Here is a 17,690-nt window from a genome sequence, read left to right on the forward strand (position 1 = left end):
GAGGCCAGCCTAGTCTACAAGAGCTAGTTCCAGGACAGTCATGAAAGTTACACAGAGAAACCTTGTCTTGAAAAAAAATTGAAAGAAAAAGAATCCACTATGATGGAAAACAGTTCATCTTCATAATGTGTTTTCCTCTCTTCCAGTTATTGGTAATTCTCAATGTTAGATAATCTTCCCTATGGAGTTTAAAGATAGCTAAGCACAATTGGCAAGTAGAAAATAGGGGACAGAAATCAGATATTGGCAGTTTTCCCATTGCCGTTTGTGTGGGAAATTTTAATATAAATGTGAGGCAAAAAAATGCAATGCTGTATGTAAGCGTGCTTCCGTGAGCAGAGCAGCCGCTCACCTTTACAACAAGTGAAAATAAATCTGGTGAATTGTTAAGATGGGAAAATTGTACTCACAGTGTTAATACTCAGTGATCAGTGTAGAGATGGTCACTGTGTGTGTGTGTGTGTCTGTGTGTGTCTGTGTGTGCGTGCGTGCTTGTGCGCGCATGTGTGTTACATAGTAGAACCCTCAGGTAGAGTTTTTCTTTACCTATGTTACATAAGATACCTGGAATGGCAAAGCAGAGTATCCAAGCATGATATTGGTGCCTTGCTATATTCATTATTTTTATGTTATTTGTATATCAAGGTTTGGTTTTTGTTTGTTTGTTTTGTTTTGTTTTGTTTTGTTTTGTTTCTGTGGTTTTTTTGTTTTGTTTTTCTTTTTCGAGAAAGGGTTTCTCTGCATAACAGCTCTGGCTATCCCAGAACTCACTCTGTAGACCAGACTAGCCTTGAACTCACCGAGGTCCGCTTGCCTTTGCTTCCTGAATGCTGGGATTAAAGGTGTGTGCCAATACCATCTGGCTTGTATGTTCCTAGATTAGGTTTAGTCTGGGAATATAATTCTGTAGTAGAGTACTTGCCAGGCCATGCTTGGGCCCCTCAGTTTATTCCTCAGAACTGCAAAACAACACGTGACTGATTCCCAAGACAGGCATGGTGAAGCATGTCTACAATCTCAGCATTGGGATGTGGAGGCAGGAGGATTAAGACTTCAAATCCAGCCTAGGTTACATAGCAAAATTGTGTCTCAAAACCAAGAATTTGGCCCGGACATGGTGACTCATGCCTTTAAATACCAACACTCAGGAGGCCAAGGTTCTCTGTGAGTTTGAGACCAGCCTAGTCTACATAATGAATTCTAGGCCAACCTGGGGTACACAAGAGACCCTGTCTAAAAACAAACAGAAAAAAAAGAATTTGGCAACTCTCACATCTTAATTAATCCATTTCTAATAATCTGTTTATCACCACATGACTATGGCTTACCGGGATGAGTCTAATCCATCTCTGGCCAGAGCTTCATGGCATCTGCCTGACTCTGCTTTCTTTCTCCCAGCATTCTGTTCGGTCTACTCCACCTATCTATGTTCTGACCTATCAGGCCAAGCAGTTTCTTTATTAATTAACCAATGAAAGCAACACATAGAAGACCCTCCTACATCAGTGTTGATTGATTAATTAGAGGTAACCTAGAGATAGTCCGGTGGGACATATATGGTGTATCTTTTCTTCCTTAGTAAGATGTCTTGGAGGAAAAAGCTAAGTTTGAAAGTGAAATGATGTCTATGTTCCAGATGCTCTGATTATTAAGGTTCTCATTGAAGTTCCCTAGCTACCTTAGTTATTAAGGGTTTTTTCATCCCATAAGTTTTGCCTCTTAAATCCTTCACTGTATTTTAGTAAATCCATGTCTCAGCAGATGTACTTAAGGTTAGCAGTACACATGATGATCCTTTCACATTGCTTTACACTTTGAACAAAACACTGTCTGCAGCCGGGCAGTGATGGCACACACCTTTAATCCCATCACTCAGGAAACAGAGTGCATTTGAGGCTAGCATGTTCTCTGTGAGCTAGTTCTAGGACAGGCTTCAGAGCTCCACAGAGAAACCCTGTTTTTTTGAAAAACTAAAAAAAAAAAAAAAGCAAGCCACTCTCTACATCATTGGGAAAGTGTATAAAAGAAAACGACAAACTAAACCATGAATTGTCTTTAGACACATGACCTGGAATGCATGAACTATGCAAAAGCCTTCAGGAACGTTTCTTCTTAAATTTTGATGTTTCTTTACTCTCAGGAGTCAGTCAGTCTCAGCTTTTGCTCAGTGAGTTTCGAGGATGTGAACTGCTGATGCAGAAAGTCTTAAAAATGTGAAATGCTCCTACTCCAAACCAGCATTGTAATCAGTGCTGACCTAATTTCATAGTAGCATGTTTAAAATCATCTCCACGGTATTTACAATCGAGAGCGCATTTTCTGTCCTGGAACTCACTCTGTAGCCCAGGCTGGCCTTGAACTCACAGAGATCTACCTTTCTCTGCCTCCAAATGCTGGTACACACTAGGCAAGAACTCATTTGATTCTGTGATTCAACACATTTCATTTAATAACTTAGTTTGTTGTCAAACTTTGTCGCTCATAATCAGCTGTATCCTCCCATTCTCTTAAACATATTAACTGAATTCCCATCTGTGTCTACCGTCATCAGGTATTTTTCAACTGCTTTTGCTTATTTGAGTCATGTCTCCAGATATGTAATAATATAATAATCTATTCTGTTTCATCCATCTCATCATTTTTGTCTATCTTAGGTGTTCTATGAACATTTTAATATCATGGAAATTAGGAGTTTGCAAAACTATAATAGTCTTGTTGTTTTAAATTTATAGATTTTAGGGTTGTAGTAATTATAGTTGAAACATTTATCATGTGCCAAACACAGTGTCAGATTGTCTGCACTCTTCCAACTATGCCAATATTACAAACTTCTGCTTTTTATACACAGGGTAAGCATTCTAATAAGTATAGCCATAATTTTTTAACATAACATGTCTGATCTTGAAGTTAGTTTATTTACAAAAGTAGATTTTTTTAAGATTTATTTATTTATTATGTGTACAACATTCTACTTCCATGTATGCCCACACACCAGAAGAGGGTGCCAGATCTCATTACAGATGACTGTGAGCCGCCATGTGGTTGCTGAGAATTGAACTCAGGACTTCTGGAAGAGCAGTCAGTGCTCTTAACCTCTGAGCCATCTCTCCAGCCCACAAAAGTAGATTTTAATACAGTATTAGTAAGTATCTTTGTACTTTTCCAGGTTCATTTGAATATGATTCTGGGAAGATAGGAGTACTGATGTACTGATGTCCTCAGTATAAAATAAATAGTATGCTAATTATATGTAGAGTTAAAACTGTCAATGGCTGAAATCACTCTGAAAGAAATTTTATCACTGTAAATTAGGGATAGCAAATATTTCTGTGAAGGACCAAAGAATAAATATTTAAGACATTGTGGCCCAATGATAGTCTGTCACAACTACTCACCTGTACTACAGAAAATCAAAACAATCATAAACAACACAGAGAAGTACTCATAATTGTGTGTCGTAAAAGTTTATTTACAAAAGAGATGGAGGACTGTATTTAGCTTAAAGGCTATAGTGTTTCAGACCTTTAGTTAGCAGCAGAACAACTAATACTGTTTTTTACTGACAATTCTCCATGTGTACACACATGCAAGGAAAGTTTATATGAGAGCACCCTTATCTCTCATATCATGGTATAGTCTGGGTCTCTGCAAGAGCTGCTGCATTTGATTTTAGCAGTTAAGCATGTCTCTAGCGCCTAATTGCAGTTTCTCTCTCTCTCTCTCTCTCTCTCTCTCTCTCTCTCTCTTTCCCTTTCTCTCTCCCTCTTCCCTCCCTCCTTCCGTCTTTCTCTTTCTCAGCTTTTCAAGACAGGGTTTCTCTGTAACTTTGGAGCCTGTCTAGCTCTTGTAGACCAGGTTGACCTCAAACTCACAGAGATCTGCCTGCCTCTGCCTCTTGCAGTTTTTCTCTTAAGTTGTACATAAACCACAACCAAAAAGCCTCCCTGCAGTTTCCAGTTCTACTTTTTTGTTTTAAAGACAGTGGTTTTTTGGCTGTCCTGGAACTAGTCTCGAACTCAAAGATCCACCTGCCTCTGTGTTCCAGCTGCTGTGATTAAAGCTGTGTGTGCGGCCACCATCTGGCTTCCAGTTTTACTTTTTAGATAATGATTTAAAGATGCATAGAGTAGCTTGCAGGTGCCATGTCACTGCTTCCTCTTTTAATATTATTACTGTGTTACTTTCTTATATCTTTGTAAACCATTTTCATTAAAGACTTTCAGAGTATCTTTCTTTGCTGCAGTAATGAATTGTGACTTTATTTTTAGGCATCTCAACTTGAGTGTGAGACCGAAGCAGTTGTCATCCTTAGTGAGAAGTGGTGTCCCGGAAGCTCTTCGTGGAGAAGTCTGGCAGCTGCTAGCAGGCTGCCACAACAATGATCACTTAGTAGAAAAGTACCGAATTCTCATCACAAAGGTCAGAGAGAATATGAGCTTCAAAGTGAATAGTTGAATGCTGTATAACTTATATTAAATAAGTGTAGTTCAGAGATGTTTCTTTTCTTAACACAAAGACGAATGAATGCATGAAGTTTACCTCTTCAGTTGAGCTTGTCTCAGGGTAGAACATGTCCTCTGACCCACTGTGCGTCTCGGTCCTTTCAGCCTAGATTACTTATGCAATGCAGTGTATACAAATGTTTTGTTTTGTTGGTGTGGATTTTTATTTATTTGGTTGCTTTTGTTTTGGTTTGGTTTGTTGTTTGTTCGATTGTTTTTTAAAATGGGTTCTGGGCTTGTCTAGAACTCACAGTATGCACAAGACTGGCCTTGAACCTGTGGCAGTCTCACTACCTAAGGCTCTCAGTTGCTGGCATTATAAGCATGAGCTGACACAACTAGCTATGTTTTTTTTTTTTTCCATAGAAATACGCTTTGGTAAAGAAGGCCTTCTTTTAGTTTCTACACTTATAAGAAAATAATCCTGTAGCCTTACACTTAATCTGCTGTGGCTCATATCCTCTAAGGTGAAACCCTTATTTTCACAGTGTTCCCTGCTCAAGTTGAAATATTCGTCAAAGTTTTACAAGCAGAACAAGAGGGGAAAAAAATACTCTGTGTCCCGAGTACAAAGATGTAATTTCCTACCAGATTAGGCAGCATTTGTGCCTTTTGTACCCATATAATAGATTTGGTTTTAGTATTCTCAAAATGTTGGCAGTGTTTATTTACTAGGAAGCAGCTTCTCTGATAGGCAAATTAGAAATCTGGGTTATGAACATGCAGATTCTCCCACAGCACTTGAAATTTCTTAAAATGGCATTTACATTTTATTTGTTGTGTTTGCATGTGTGTTGGGGCATGCTGGTGTCCCAGTATATTTGTGGGCTTAGAAGAAAACTGGTAAAAGTCCATTCTCTCTCTCTCTCTCTCTCTCTCTCTCTCTCTCTCTCTCTCTCTCTCTCTCTTTAAGATTTATTTATTTATTATATAGAGAGAGTGTTCTGTCTGTGTGTATGCCTGCTAGCCAGAAGAGGGCACCAGATCTCATTATAGATGGTTGTGAGCTACCATGTGGTTGTTGGGAATTGAACTCAGAACCTCTGGAAGAGCATCTGGTGTTCTTAATCTCTAAACCATCTTTCAGTACCAAGTCCATTCTGAAGAGGATTCACCATATGGGTCTGAGAGACCGAACTCATGTTTTCAGACTTAGGTACCTTTAACCACTGAGCCATCTCACCTGCCCAACATGGAAACTTTTTATATGACAAAAGGTAAAAACCTTTGTAAACAAAATATTTAAACCTTATGAGGAGTGTATATAATCTTTTTAAAACTGTTAACACAAAACAATCTTATAGAAAAGCAACATACAGAAAGAAGATACAATCTTAAAAGAAAATGAGAGTCTTGATATAAACAGTTGTGGTCTGAGGAAGCCAAACACAAGAACAGCTGAGTGTCCTTTATTGAGTGTGCCTGACAAACCGCAGTGGGGGCCGTAAAGGACAGGTTCATGTGGTGTATTTTAATGGGTGCACAGCTTTTGAGACAGCTTCCAGAAAAGAATTCGTATTATCCCCTACAAGGCTCAGGAAACACTCCAGAACATGGTGTGGAAAGGATATAGGACCCGGGGCAAAGCATGGAGTAAAGTAGAGAGCTGTCTTCCAGGCACAGCTTTTTCGATTTGCAGCTTCCAGAACCTTTTTCAGTCCCTTCTGTCTTTGGCTATACTTTATAATATTTTATATTTTATGTCAGTGCCTCTCAGTGTTCCTTTTGATTCAGTATCTAGTATTCAAAATTTACAGCAAAGCTTGTATGGTAAGTTATTTTATAGTGAGAGACTAATTGGTCAGCAGTACATCCTGGTGTTCCTCTTTTCCACCCCCTTGCTCCTTCTCAAACGTGTGTGCTCTTTTCTGAGCCTTAATGTCTTTTTTTTTTTTTTTGGTTGGTTGGTTGGTTGGTTGGTTGGTTGGTTTTTTTGAGACAGGGTTTCACAGTAGCTATGGAGTCAGTCCTGGAAATCAATCTGTAGACCAGGCTGGCCTCGAACTCACGGGGACCCACCTGTCTCTGCCTCCCAGGTGCTGAAATTAAAGGTGTGCACTACCACCACCCTGCAAACTTTAATTTCAATTTTAAGACTTTGCTGCAATTACATGCTCTATCCAGACCCTTTTTATCTCTTAATTACTTATCCATTTGAAGCTTAGGAGGCCCAGCCACATTTTACTAGTCTAGAAATGGAATGCACCAATGATGGTATCATCACTGAGCAGATTGTTTTCTTCTTAAATAAAAATAGCTCTCTGGAATTTAATAGACAAGGGCTGAAATCACAAGAATGTCACTCAGGACACCCAGCGATGAAAACCTGTTTGTTTAGCAGGAAGCACCTGGAGTTAGGAAGCCTGAGCACTGGTTCAGTGCACTCATTTGTAAACCCAAATATGGTTCTGTACCGTGGACCAGTCGTTGGGACATCAGATGAAAGCAGTTTCTGGATTTCTAGGTCCTATATACATAGATCTAACCAGCAGTGATAGAAAATGTTTTGAAAGTTTGCTTCAATATCAAAGATCTATAAACTTTTTTATTATTTCCCAAATAAAATAATAGCAAGTATTTATGTAGCATTTACATTGTATTATGTATTGTTAGTAATTTATGAAGTATTGATTTATATAGGAATATTGGGGATATTTTGCTTAAATATTTGTTTTTTGGGTTTTGGTTTTTGGTTTGTTTGTTTGCTTTGCAACAGAGTTTCTTTGTGTAATAGCCTAGGCCATCTTGGAACTCACTTTGTAGACCAGGCTGGCCCCCAAAGTCACAGATATCCACATGCCTCAACCTCCTGAAGCTGGGATTAATGGCATGCACCGCCACTGAATACAGCTCACAGGAATATTGTTTATGTTGCATATAAATACTTCCTCCTCTCCGTGTTGTAGATTGAACCCAGGATCTTGGGCATGGTAGGCAAGCACTCTACCATAGTTCCTAGTTTCCCATTGCATCATTTTCTACAAGGGATATGAGCATCCATGAATTCTATATTCAGTAGAGGTTCTGTGACCTATTTTCTTTGGGTACTGAGAAATTGCTACAGTGTTTTACCTCAAAACACAGGCCATGATTCTACCATTTCAAAGTGGATACTCCTATTGTATAAGAAATCATAGGGGTTGGAGAGAGATGGCTTAGCAATTAGGAGTACTTATTTGCTCTTGTGGAAGCCCTGGGTTTGGTTTCTAGAACCTACATGGCGATTCACAACTTTCTATAATTCCAGTTTCAGAGTATTAGATGCCCAAATGTAGTATACATAAACTTATCCAAATATACATAAAAATACACATACACATAAAAATAAAAACTAATTAATTTCTCTTAATAGAAAGACTTTATGTTGTGAGTTGTCTTTAAGACTGTTTTCTGTAAGGAGGAGAGCTGCTGACTGGTCCTGGATTTTGGGGACTTCAAGAATGATGAGTGGGAGGGAATTTAAACACAGCGTGTAATGATACACATGTGTTACAGTGTTATGAAATCCGTTATTTTGTACACTAAAAAGTATACAAACAAAATATAGGAGACACATACACACAAATTACCCTATATTACTGCTTCCATATAGCAGTTGCTGTAGTATGTCTCTTTAAATTACTTGTGAAAATAATATTCTGCATATCAAATCTATCTAGGGAGTTCTAAAGTTTCCTGAATTCCAAGAATGTGAATATATTGGCTTGACTATTTTGAAATTGTTAGTATTTGGGATTTTTTTTCTTTTTCTAACCCACAGAAATTTTATATCATTTAGCCTGGTATAGATTGAACATCTCTATCTAAACGTTTGGGATTGGAACTGTTTCAGATTTGTGGTTTTCCTCTTGGTTGTGGTGGTGATGTTTTTAGTTTGTCTTGGTTTTGCTTTAGTATAAACTATCAGTTAAAGCACTGTGATATGAAAATATGAAGTGCTCTGAAACCTTAGGCTAGTGGAAGTCTTTCAGAGCTTGCTTCTAGGTCCTAGACTTTAGGAACAGGAGCACGCCCCTGTGTTGTTAGGAACAGGAGCACGCCCCTGTGTTGTTAGGAACAGGAGCACTTCCCCTGTGTTGTTAGGAACAGGAGCACTTCCCCTGTGTTGTTAGGAACAGGAGCATGCCCCCTGTGTTGTTAGGAACAGGAGCACTTCCCCTGTGTTGTTAGGAACAGGAGCACGCCCCCTGTGTTGTGACTACACCAGCAGTTGTTATCATTGCAGCTGTATTTGAAAGCTCTTTCAACCTAAAAACAGAATTTCTATTGTATTTGGCTTGTGTTGTTTATTCATTTAAAGAAGAATTTTCTCTCTCGATCAGTCCTGAGAAAACTAGGCAGTTAACTATAAACAATTCAAATTCTGTGAGAATTTTAGAAGAATGTACATCATCACTGAATTCAGATGGCATTAAAGGTTTCTCATCTAGCCAGGCGGTGGTGGCATACGTCTTTAAACCCAGCACTCGAGGCAAACAGATGAACCTCTGTGAGTTGGAAACTAGCCTGGTCTGGAGAGCAAGTTTGAGGACAGCCAGGGATACACAGAGAGACTATGTCTAGAAAAACAAAGGTTTCTCACCCAGCCTTCTAAAGATCCTGTCTTCTGAAGTCTTCCTGGAGGTTGGCATTTGGGCACAGAGTGCAGTGCTGCAGTGTTGAGGAGGAGCTCTCATGGTCAGAGGTGAGGCATGCTGACTGAGCCCATGTGAGGCTGGGATAAGTAAGGTCAGAAGCCAGTATGGGCCAGATTCCAGGAGATGACCTTAATGGTTTTTTGTAATTGGGGGAAAAGAATGAATCGTTTTATCTCATATAACATTTTGTATTTCCAGTGCTGGCTGTATATCCAAAACAAATGCTCTACTATTTCCCTATGTTTAGATTTAAAAGGCATTATAACTGGGTGTGGTGGTGCAGAGGCAGGCTGATTTCTGTGAGTTTGAGGGCAGCCTGGTCTATGTAGTGAGACTCTGCTTCAAAAAAGCAAATAAATAGATGAAATCTTTAAAAGTAAAAAAATGTAAGATGATTTCATGTGTCTGACAAAAGGCAGGCTGTCTTGGTTCAAATCCTAGCTCCCCTGTTTTCTAGCTGTCATTGGGCAACTTAATACCACTAGGCATTAAATGAGATGATAATAGAAACCCGCTGCTATGATTGTTAGTATTAGCAGGGTTAGTAAGTTAACGAAGTATTCGGCTTGATTCATAGACATTAAGTGTAAGGCAGCTGCCTAATTACTGTTATTAACTTGTTTATTTGTCATTTTAGTTTTAGAATATTATTTTGGTTCCAGTAAAACATGGCATAAGATAATTGTGGGTTAGACTGCGGTGATAGATAGCAAAGGAGACTCCCTTATTTGCTGGGGACATGTTCCAAGACCTCCAGTGGTTACTTAAAGCATCAGATAGTGCCAGACTGTTTTATCCTTTCTATACCTTTAATAAAGTATAACTTACAGAGTAGGCATAGTAAGAGGTTAAAAAAAATAGATAATAATAAAATAGCTATAACAGTATGTTGTGATAAGTATGAATGTGGGCTGTCTCAAAGTGTACCATTTTCTATTTGGTGCTTTTAGACTACAGCTGATCCTAGATAATAGACTATAAAATCGCAGCTTGGGAGACTGATATACTGTGTAAGACATGCTCAGAGGTAGAGCCCTTGGCATACTGAGTGTTTGGTGGATGAGTGTGGAAAGGGACTGGGAGAAGAAGGAGCAGGAGTCGGTACCTCAAATAATCTTTGAGCTACAGTGGTTTAAATACAGAAAGCTGCTGCTGCTCTCTGCTGAGGCCTGTTACATGTGGCTTGCTGTTAGTCTTGTGCTTCAGCATGTTTTTAGGGCCTTGCTTTCCTGCAGTAAAGTGCTCACACTTCACTGAATTGTGATTGTAAGGCATCCTTTTGCCCACAGTAAGAATGTATAAAATAAATAAGAATACAAGTTGGATCACACATAATGTTCTGTTCAGATTTGCAGACCTCCTGGAATTATTACAGACACCATCATTTGTTTTCTTTTACCCTACTGGAAATGTGGGGCTTTTTTCTGGCAGCATTATACCATTCCCTCAGCGCCCAATTCCTAGTTATTGAAAAGCACCTTTTATGATATCTGAAATAAATGCTATATGATTTCAAATTGCATCCTAAGATTGGAAAACTTGTACTTGAACATCTGCATGCTGTTTCGAGTGTCACGTGGGTAGAGCACCTAACTAGACTGGTGAAGAGATGAGTATATAATAAATGAGAAAATAAAATTTAAGTCTTCTAACTATAACTTCTTGTGCATCTGAGTTAGAGTTCCTCCATTGCCGTGTACTGTTAACACACTTCCTTTCTCTGATAACTGTTCTTTGTCCTTGGGAAAAATGGTACACAAAATAGGACTTTTCCCCTCACTCCTCTGGTTGTGAGCTTCAGCCCAACTCCTGACTCCTCCCTCTCTTCCCTCCCTCTCCACCCATCCACCCTTGTAGTTGCTTGCTATTTTTCTTGCTGGCAGTCTGGATTCTACTCATTTACCTAAGAGGGGGATTCTAGACAGACGGGAGACAGCTTTCAAATACACTGGACTGCTGGCAACCCAAGTCAGTGCCCACAGTGCATTTTGAAAACTCGGGAGCTTCTCTATGGCGATGAGTTGCCCAAGATGCTAGAGAGTCTGTGTGAGCACATTCGTTTTCCTTCCCTTTCCCCTTTCTTTCTCTTTCCAAGTCCCTTCTCCCTGCTTCCCCTCCTACTCCTTTATCCTCTCCCTCTGTGCTTTAGTTCTGCCGCACACAGACTGAAGCACAACCCTGCAGCAAGGCTTTCTGTTAAGGATTTATTGTGGCTTTTATTTGGATTTCATCATGCGGAATTACAGGTAACACTCTGAAATTGAGCTAAGCATTTAAATTCTATTAAGATGTTTTCAGTGGTAAAAATAGTACATTGAATTTAATTGAAAAATTAATCTTGGTTAATTTTTATGTAGCCAGATGTTTTCAGGATTACCATAAGGAGATTCTGTCTCCCACAACGCGTTCAATAAAAGAAAATGAGGGTAGTATGGATCAATAAGTACTTTCCTTTTATGTTGATCTTGGTATAGCTGCTCCCCTGGAGTAAGTGCCCCTTTATGGATGGGTGCTGCTGAGAGGAAAGGGGTGGTTGGTAGCAGTCAGAGCTAGCTAGGTTTTTTGACTAGGATATGGAATGCAAAATGTAAAATGCCTTCTCCTTTTCTTCTATCAGCTGTTCAGAGGAGACTCATTACAACTCCTGCTGAAGCTCCCAATCTTCCTCTCTCTGTCCCTACCCCCACTCTCACTTGGCCTGAAGACACTGTCCCCAGTTTACCTTACTCCCTTGGTGCTATGCGCATGGTAAACATGGCAGTATGGCCAAGTCTGGGACTCACCAGACAACTGCTGTTGACTTTCCCCATTCCAGGAAGAATTTAAAGGGAAATTGCACAGCAGGCAATGTACTTCAGCAACACCACCACCAGGAACATGGTGACTAGGGTTCTCTGGGACTGTCTCACACAAACACACACATGCAGAGTTGAATGCAGTGGCAATAGCTGCTCCTGGGAACTGTGACAGCAGCCAGGTGGCAGCATGAAATGAGAACCAGTTCCCGAGCACGAGATGAACTCCACCTTGGATGGTGATCAGAGCAGCCATTCTTTCTGTCTCCTGGCACTGGGCTACTCAGAAACTGTCGGTTTTTGTCTTTTGGAAGCACTGGTTGTTGTCTTTCTAACCACATTGATTATTTCTGGCAACATCATTGTGATTTTTGTGTTTCACTGTGCGCCTCTGTTGAACCATCACACTACAAGTTATTTCATCCAGACAATGGCATATGCTGACCTCTTGGTTGGGGTAAGCTGCCTGGTCCCTTCCTTGTCACTACTCCACTACCCCCTTCCTATGGAGGAGGCCATGACTTGCCAAGTATTTGGCTTTGTAATATCAGTTCTGAAGAGCGTTTCCATGACTTCTCTGGCCTGTATCAGCATTGATAGATATATTGCCATCACTAAGCCTTTAACCTATAATACGCTGGTTACTCCCTGGAGACTACGCCTGTGTATTTTTCTGATTTGGCTGTATTCCATCCTGGTCTTCCTGCCTGCCTTCTTCCCCTGGGGCAAACCTGGATATCATGGAGATGTATTTCAGTGGTGTGCAGTGTCCTGGCACACCAACCTCTACTTCACATTGTTCATCATGGTAATGCTGTATGCCCCAGCTGCCCTCATTGTCTGCTTCACATATTTCAACATCTTCCGCATCTGCCAACAGCACACAAAAGAAATCAGCAAAAGGCAAGCCCGATTCAACAGCCGGAATGAGGAGACTGCGGAATCTCAGACTTGTCCTGATAAGCGCTATGCCATGGTCCTCTTCAGAATTACAAGTGTGTTTTATGTCCTCTGGTTGCCATACATCCTCTACTTTCTGCTGGAGAGTTCCACTGGCTGCAGCAGCCACCTTGCATCCTTCCTGACTACCTGGCTTGCTATTAGTAATAGTTTCTGCAACTGTATCATTTACAGTCTCTCCAACAGTGTTTTCCAAAGAGGATTAAAGGGTCTCTCAGGGGCTGTGTGTACCTCTTGTACAAGTCACACTACAGCCAAGGACCCTTACACAGTTAGGTGGAAAGGACCCCTTAATGGATGTTGTATCTGAGGGGTTCATATACTCAGTTGCTTTGTTTGCAAGGAGAAAGGATGACTTTGGCTCTCCTTTTCCCTTCTACCCTGTACTCCCAGTTTACTAGGAGATCTAGGACAGGATAATTTGACTCTGAGCAGCTGCAGACTATCCAGACACTTTTCAGTTTGCAGAAGTTGTTTCCTAAATGAGATTTAAAATTAGAAGAATCTGGATCATTAAAAAAAACAACTCATGGTGCAGTTTTTGAAATGTCATGGAAGTAACTACAGTTTCAGATTCAAAAGGAATAAAGCCATTGCTAATACCTCTCCCAGCTGGCGTGACTGAACCTGGATGTGAAAAGCGGCAGCACTTTTTAAAAAAAAAAAAAATCCCCATTTTCTTTTCCCTTTTCTGGATTCTTCCAAGCAATTTGGAACTTGTGTGCAATTGATATCTTTTAACAGGGACTATTAAGATAGAATGATGAGCTAACAAGGATTTTCTTTATCTGTGCCAAAATATAACTGCACTGTAAGTTTCAATACTCCTTTAGATAGTGAAATGTCTTGAAAGAAATCGCCATAGGATGAATAATGTGATCCCTGAAGATTTCTTTTGAAGTTTTGAAATGAACCATGAAGCAACCATGCAATGAAGTCATACAGTTTGTGAGAAACAACTGCATTTACTCCATGCTTGTGAACATTCTGTACACGTGTGTAGTACAAGTGACATTATAGTGCTTTTTCCTGTGCCTCTGTGTTTGTGAATATTGAACATTTACATTGAGTTGAGTTTCTTTTTATAACAAAATGTATTTAAATAGATAATAGATAGATAGCTATTCATTGTAATGTGTTTGTCTAAAAGGAGAGAGCCGTTAGCAGTTCCAATCAGTATTTCCGGGACTTTGTGCTAGTTTTCATTTTTAGAAAGTGCCAGGGAGATTAACTGGCCTCTGACTTTGGCCAGAGGTTGTCGTGCAGGTGGAACTGTGATGCTCAATGAACAGGCAGTGGAGGAGACCAGGAGTGCTAGCAAAGGTGGATTTTCAAATCCAAGAAAGGATAAGGATGATTATGAAACCCACAGATATGCTTTGGTTTTCCATCCTGATGTTAGAAGGCTATTCCCTTTTAAATAGAATTAAATAATTCTTGTATTACACCCAGAGCTTTGTGCAAACAAGGCAAATACTTCTTTTATATTAACAACATAATTTATTTGTTCTGTTTTTGCTTTTAAGCCAGTGACTCACTCTTTAGCACTAGCCTCCTAGGAACTCACTGTCTAGACCAGACTGGTCTTGAACTCACAGAGAGAAGACCCACTTGTCTCTCTCCTCGGATTAATTAATGGTCCACCATGGCCAGGCCCTCGCCAGTTTTATGTTTTAGACATTGATTTTTATTTTAACTTCACATACCTTCTTTTTTAAGCTTTTTAAGTGACTAAGAATTATAAAAGCTTCAGAATTCAAGTTCTAGTGGCAAGTAGAGCTCTGTGAGTTCAAGGTCAGCTTGATCTACAAAATGAGTTCCAGAACAGCCAGAAGTACATAGTGAGATCCTCGCTCAAAAAATAAAACGGATTCTGAGTTTTCCCCCAAATCTTGCTTGTTTTGTATAGTTAATATTAGCAAATTTAATCCAGCTGTTTCAGAATTTAAGACTCATGATGAAAATGCTCGGTTAGAAGTAGCTTTGTTGCTAGATGGTGGTGGCACACTCGGGAGGCAGAGGCAGGCGGATCTCCGTGAGTTTAAGGCCAGTCTGGTCTATGAGACAGAGTTCTGCTGCAGTGCAGTGAAATTTCAGCTGATATACAAAAGGTGGTAGGTCCAGCGCCTTGTGAATCTGGCTTTATCTCTTTCAGAACACATTCATTCTGGTGGTTCAGCCTTCTGCTCTATCAGCTGAAATCTCACTGCATGATTCCTGCAGACTGCAGCTCTCCCTGTTTTTCATTTAATAAATGCAGTGTATGGACATCCTCTGGTCACCGCGTATTTCAGATCCTAAGTGTCTGAGAATGACTGGAATAAAGAATAAAAGTCAAATGATTACTGCTTCTATAATTCCAAAATTGATAAGAAGGTTCCATAAGGAGTTATTATCAACAAAATCTTTAACTGGGTTGACAAAATGATTGACTGCCTCTTCTGGAGAAGAAAGCCGGAGTCTGCAATGGCTAATGACACGGATCTGATTATGTAAGGTACCTATGTTTATATCTAGCTGGCAACTGTTCCAGGTACCTCTCAGGTGAGCTTGTACCTGATTCCAGGACATTCCTGAACCATTAAACAGTAAAGGAGTGACACACATCTACTTAAAATCAGCATGACATGATGTTGTTAAATGATATTCTGAATCTGATTTGTTTAACATGGGAATTCCCCTTCTCCCCTTTGTAGAGTTTAGAAGCCTCTTTTCTGGCCACACCTCCCCAGGGCCATAAAGATACTGACAGTACCTCAGGACAGCTCTTATCTGCCTTTTGACCTGAGAAAATTCAAGCAAAGAAATTGTCTTTGCTGTGTGTGTGTATGCAAGCTGAAACTTAGCAGGAAAAAAGAAAAAAGAAAAAAACGAGAAACTGATACAGAAAAGTGCGTAGTGGAGAGTTCATTTCACCCTCAGATCTAAGTTCCCTGCTTGCTGTGAGTCTTCTGAACCCTGAAAGGGACACTGACGCTGGCCCATAGAATTCCAGGGCAGCCCGAGTCACACAGAAACCCTGGCCCAGAGTTGGGAGGGAACTTAGTTGAATTTCTGTTTCAAGTAGAAAATGTTTTCTGCTGGATTCTAGAAATAAGTTTGTAAATATCTATCTTCTTGCATTACACAGCTGAAAGATCAGCTCTATAGACGTGGTGGGGTGCGTGCATTTCATTCCCTTTTGTGAAGTGGTCTCTTGTAGTTCTCCCTTCCTCCTGCTCCCAAGTGCTGGGATTTCAGTTGTTCACCACACCAGCTTGTTTTTCATACATGCTAGGAAGTTTCATCTTTTCATATTTGCATTGTGCTTACGAATTTTTAGTTCAGCAAACATGGGAATCTTGAAAATGGCGTTCATTAAAATGTATTAAATCAGTAGTAAGAGAACAGCTTTTCCTTTTAGAAGAAGTTAAACTCTTTTCGCTCTTGCATTCTGAGGTTCCATTTTGTAACAGTGGGAAAGAAAATTATTCTGGTATTGGCAACAAATGCAAGCATGGCTTTTTAATTAAGATCTTTTTCTAACAGTTGCTTGGTTTTATAATATCAAGTTCTGGTTTTATTAAAGGCATTTTTTTTCAAAGTAGAGTCTATAGTGCTGTTTGAAGCACAGACTGAAGAAGAAAATAAGTAGTTGTAGTAATTGTTAAAAAGAAAATAGGTAGCCCCTTTCTGATGCTTAGTAATAGCAGAGGTCTTCCCAGCTTGTGTTGTAGTCATTGTGCTGTGTAGACTTTTAAGGCTCAAGGAATCAATCCTGTTATCTTTGATTAATTGTGGGTACTACTGGTTTATTTTTAACTAGTAAGTGTGGCAGGGCTGGAGTTAAGAAGAGATGAAGGGAAAAGATACATAGTCTACAGGGGCTGGGAGAATTCTCTCTGCATAATAGCTTTGAAAAGTTTGTGTTTAATCATTTTATTCTGGCAGATTTAATGCAACATTTGATGACATTTTGTTTAAATACCAATCTGACTAGTTCAGAGTGAAAAAAAAGCACCTATTTTTAGACTCAAATACCACGGATAGCTCGTCTAACTCAGTGGTATGTAACTGGTACCAGAATACACATATACTTTTAGAGATAGTGTCGAAGTTACTTCATAATAAAGCTTCTAAAGTAAGACCATGCTTATTGTTTAGCTTGTAAATGAATTGTGTGGTCTTATGCAGTCATTCCAGTGAGGACATTTTGGTTCTCTTAGAGTGGGGAAGTAGTTAGCATGTGAGCCAGTGGCTACTTTAGAAAGAATGCTGAACAGCCCAGTTGTTGACAGACCTGCTGCTGCTTACTCAGAACCCTCTTTTTGGACAGGTTTCCTCTTAGAAGTATTGCTGCGTAAATTCTTTTTGAGCCTTTTACAATGACTTTTCTTTTGTACTTAGTTTATTTCATATTTTCAGGATTGGAGAAACTTGAATTTTCATACTATAAATGAACTGTCTGTGCCCTTGAATGTGAAGTGGCAGGTTCACCAGTTTAGATGGTAGAATGGTTTGGGGAGGGTTTCCTCTGCTTTTCCAGAGTTCCTTTGAAAAATGTGCACAATGACTTTGTGGAAAATGTCTTGCAAGCATTCATTGACCTTGTGCTTCTGTATTAAAAAGATTTGTGAAATAAGTTTTTGGCAAATCAGAGTTTATTGGTATATGAGCAGTTTAGGAGATATTTAAAGATGGGAGAATTGTGGCATTGGGAAATTTTTAAGCCTGTAAATCATGGCATGTTGTGGTTTTGCATGCTTTTCCTATTTCAGAAAAACCAAATGTAAATATATTAAACTGTACATGTTATT

General features: G+C 39.6%; 2 protein-coding genes across 7 annotated transcripts in view; both read left to right on the top strand.

Moving 5' to 3' along the window:
• The window catches only part of Rabgap1 (RAB GTPase activating protein 1), a 140,534-nt gene that overhangs the window by 66,524 nt on the left and 56,320 nt on the right, over positions 1–17,690 (top strand). For all 6 annotated transcript variants that reach the window (XM_048429201.3, XM_048429204.3, XM_048429205.3 and 3 more), the window contains one exon: positions 4,269–4,419. In XM_048429201.3, the coding sequence (XP_048285158.1) occupies positions 4,269–4,419 (151 nt within the window). The remainder of the gene's footprint in view (positions 1–4,268; positions 4,420–17,690) is intronic.
• On the top strand, positions 11,287–15,236 carry Gpr21 (G protein-coupled receptor 21). The gene is made up of 2 exons (XM_048429214.3): positions 11,287–11,385; positions 11,757–15,236. The coding sequence occupies exon 2, from the start codon at positions 12,155–12,157 to the stop codon at positions 13,202–13,204; it is 1,050 nt and encodes a 349-aa protein (XP_048285171.1). The 5' UTR covers positions 11,287–11,385; positions 11,757–12,154; the 3' UTR covers positions 13,205–15,236.

Source organism: Myodes glareolus, chromosome 21 (genome assembly GCF_982192425.1).
Source record: "Myodes glareolus chromosome 21, mMyoGla1.1, whole genome shotgun sequence".
Lineage (NCBI taxonomy): Eukaryota > Metazoa > Chordata > Mammalia > Rodentia > Cricetidae > Myodes > Myodes glareolus.

Coding starts and splice junctions, on each gene's coding strand:
- Gpr21 (XM_048429214.3), top strand. CDS start 12,155: ATGAACTCCACCTTGGATGGTGATCAGAGCAGCCATTCTTTCTGTCTC.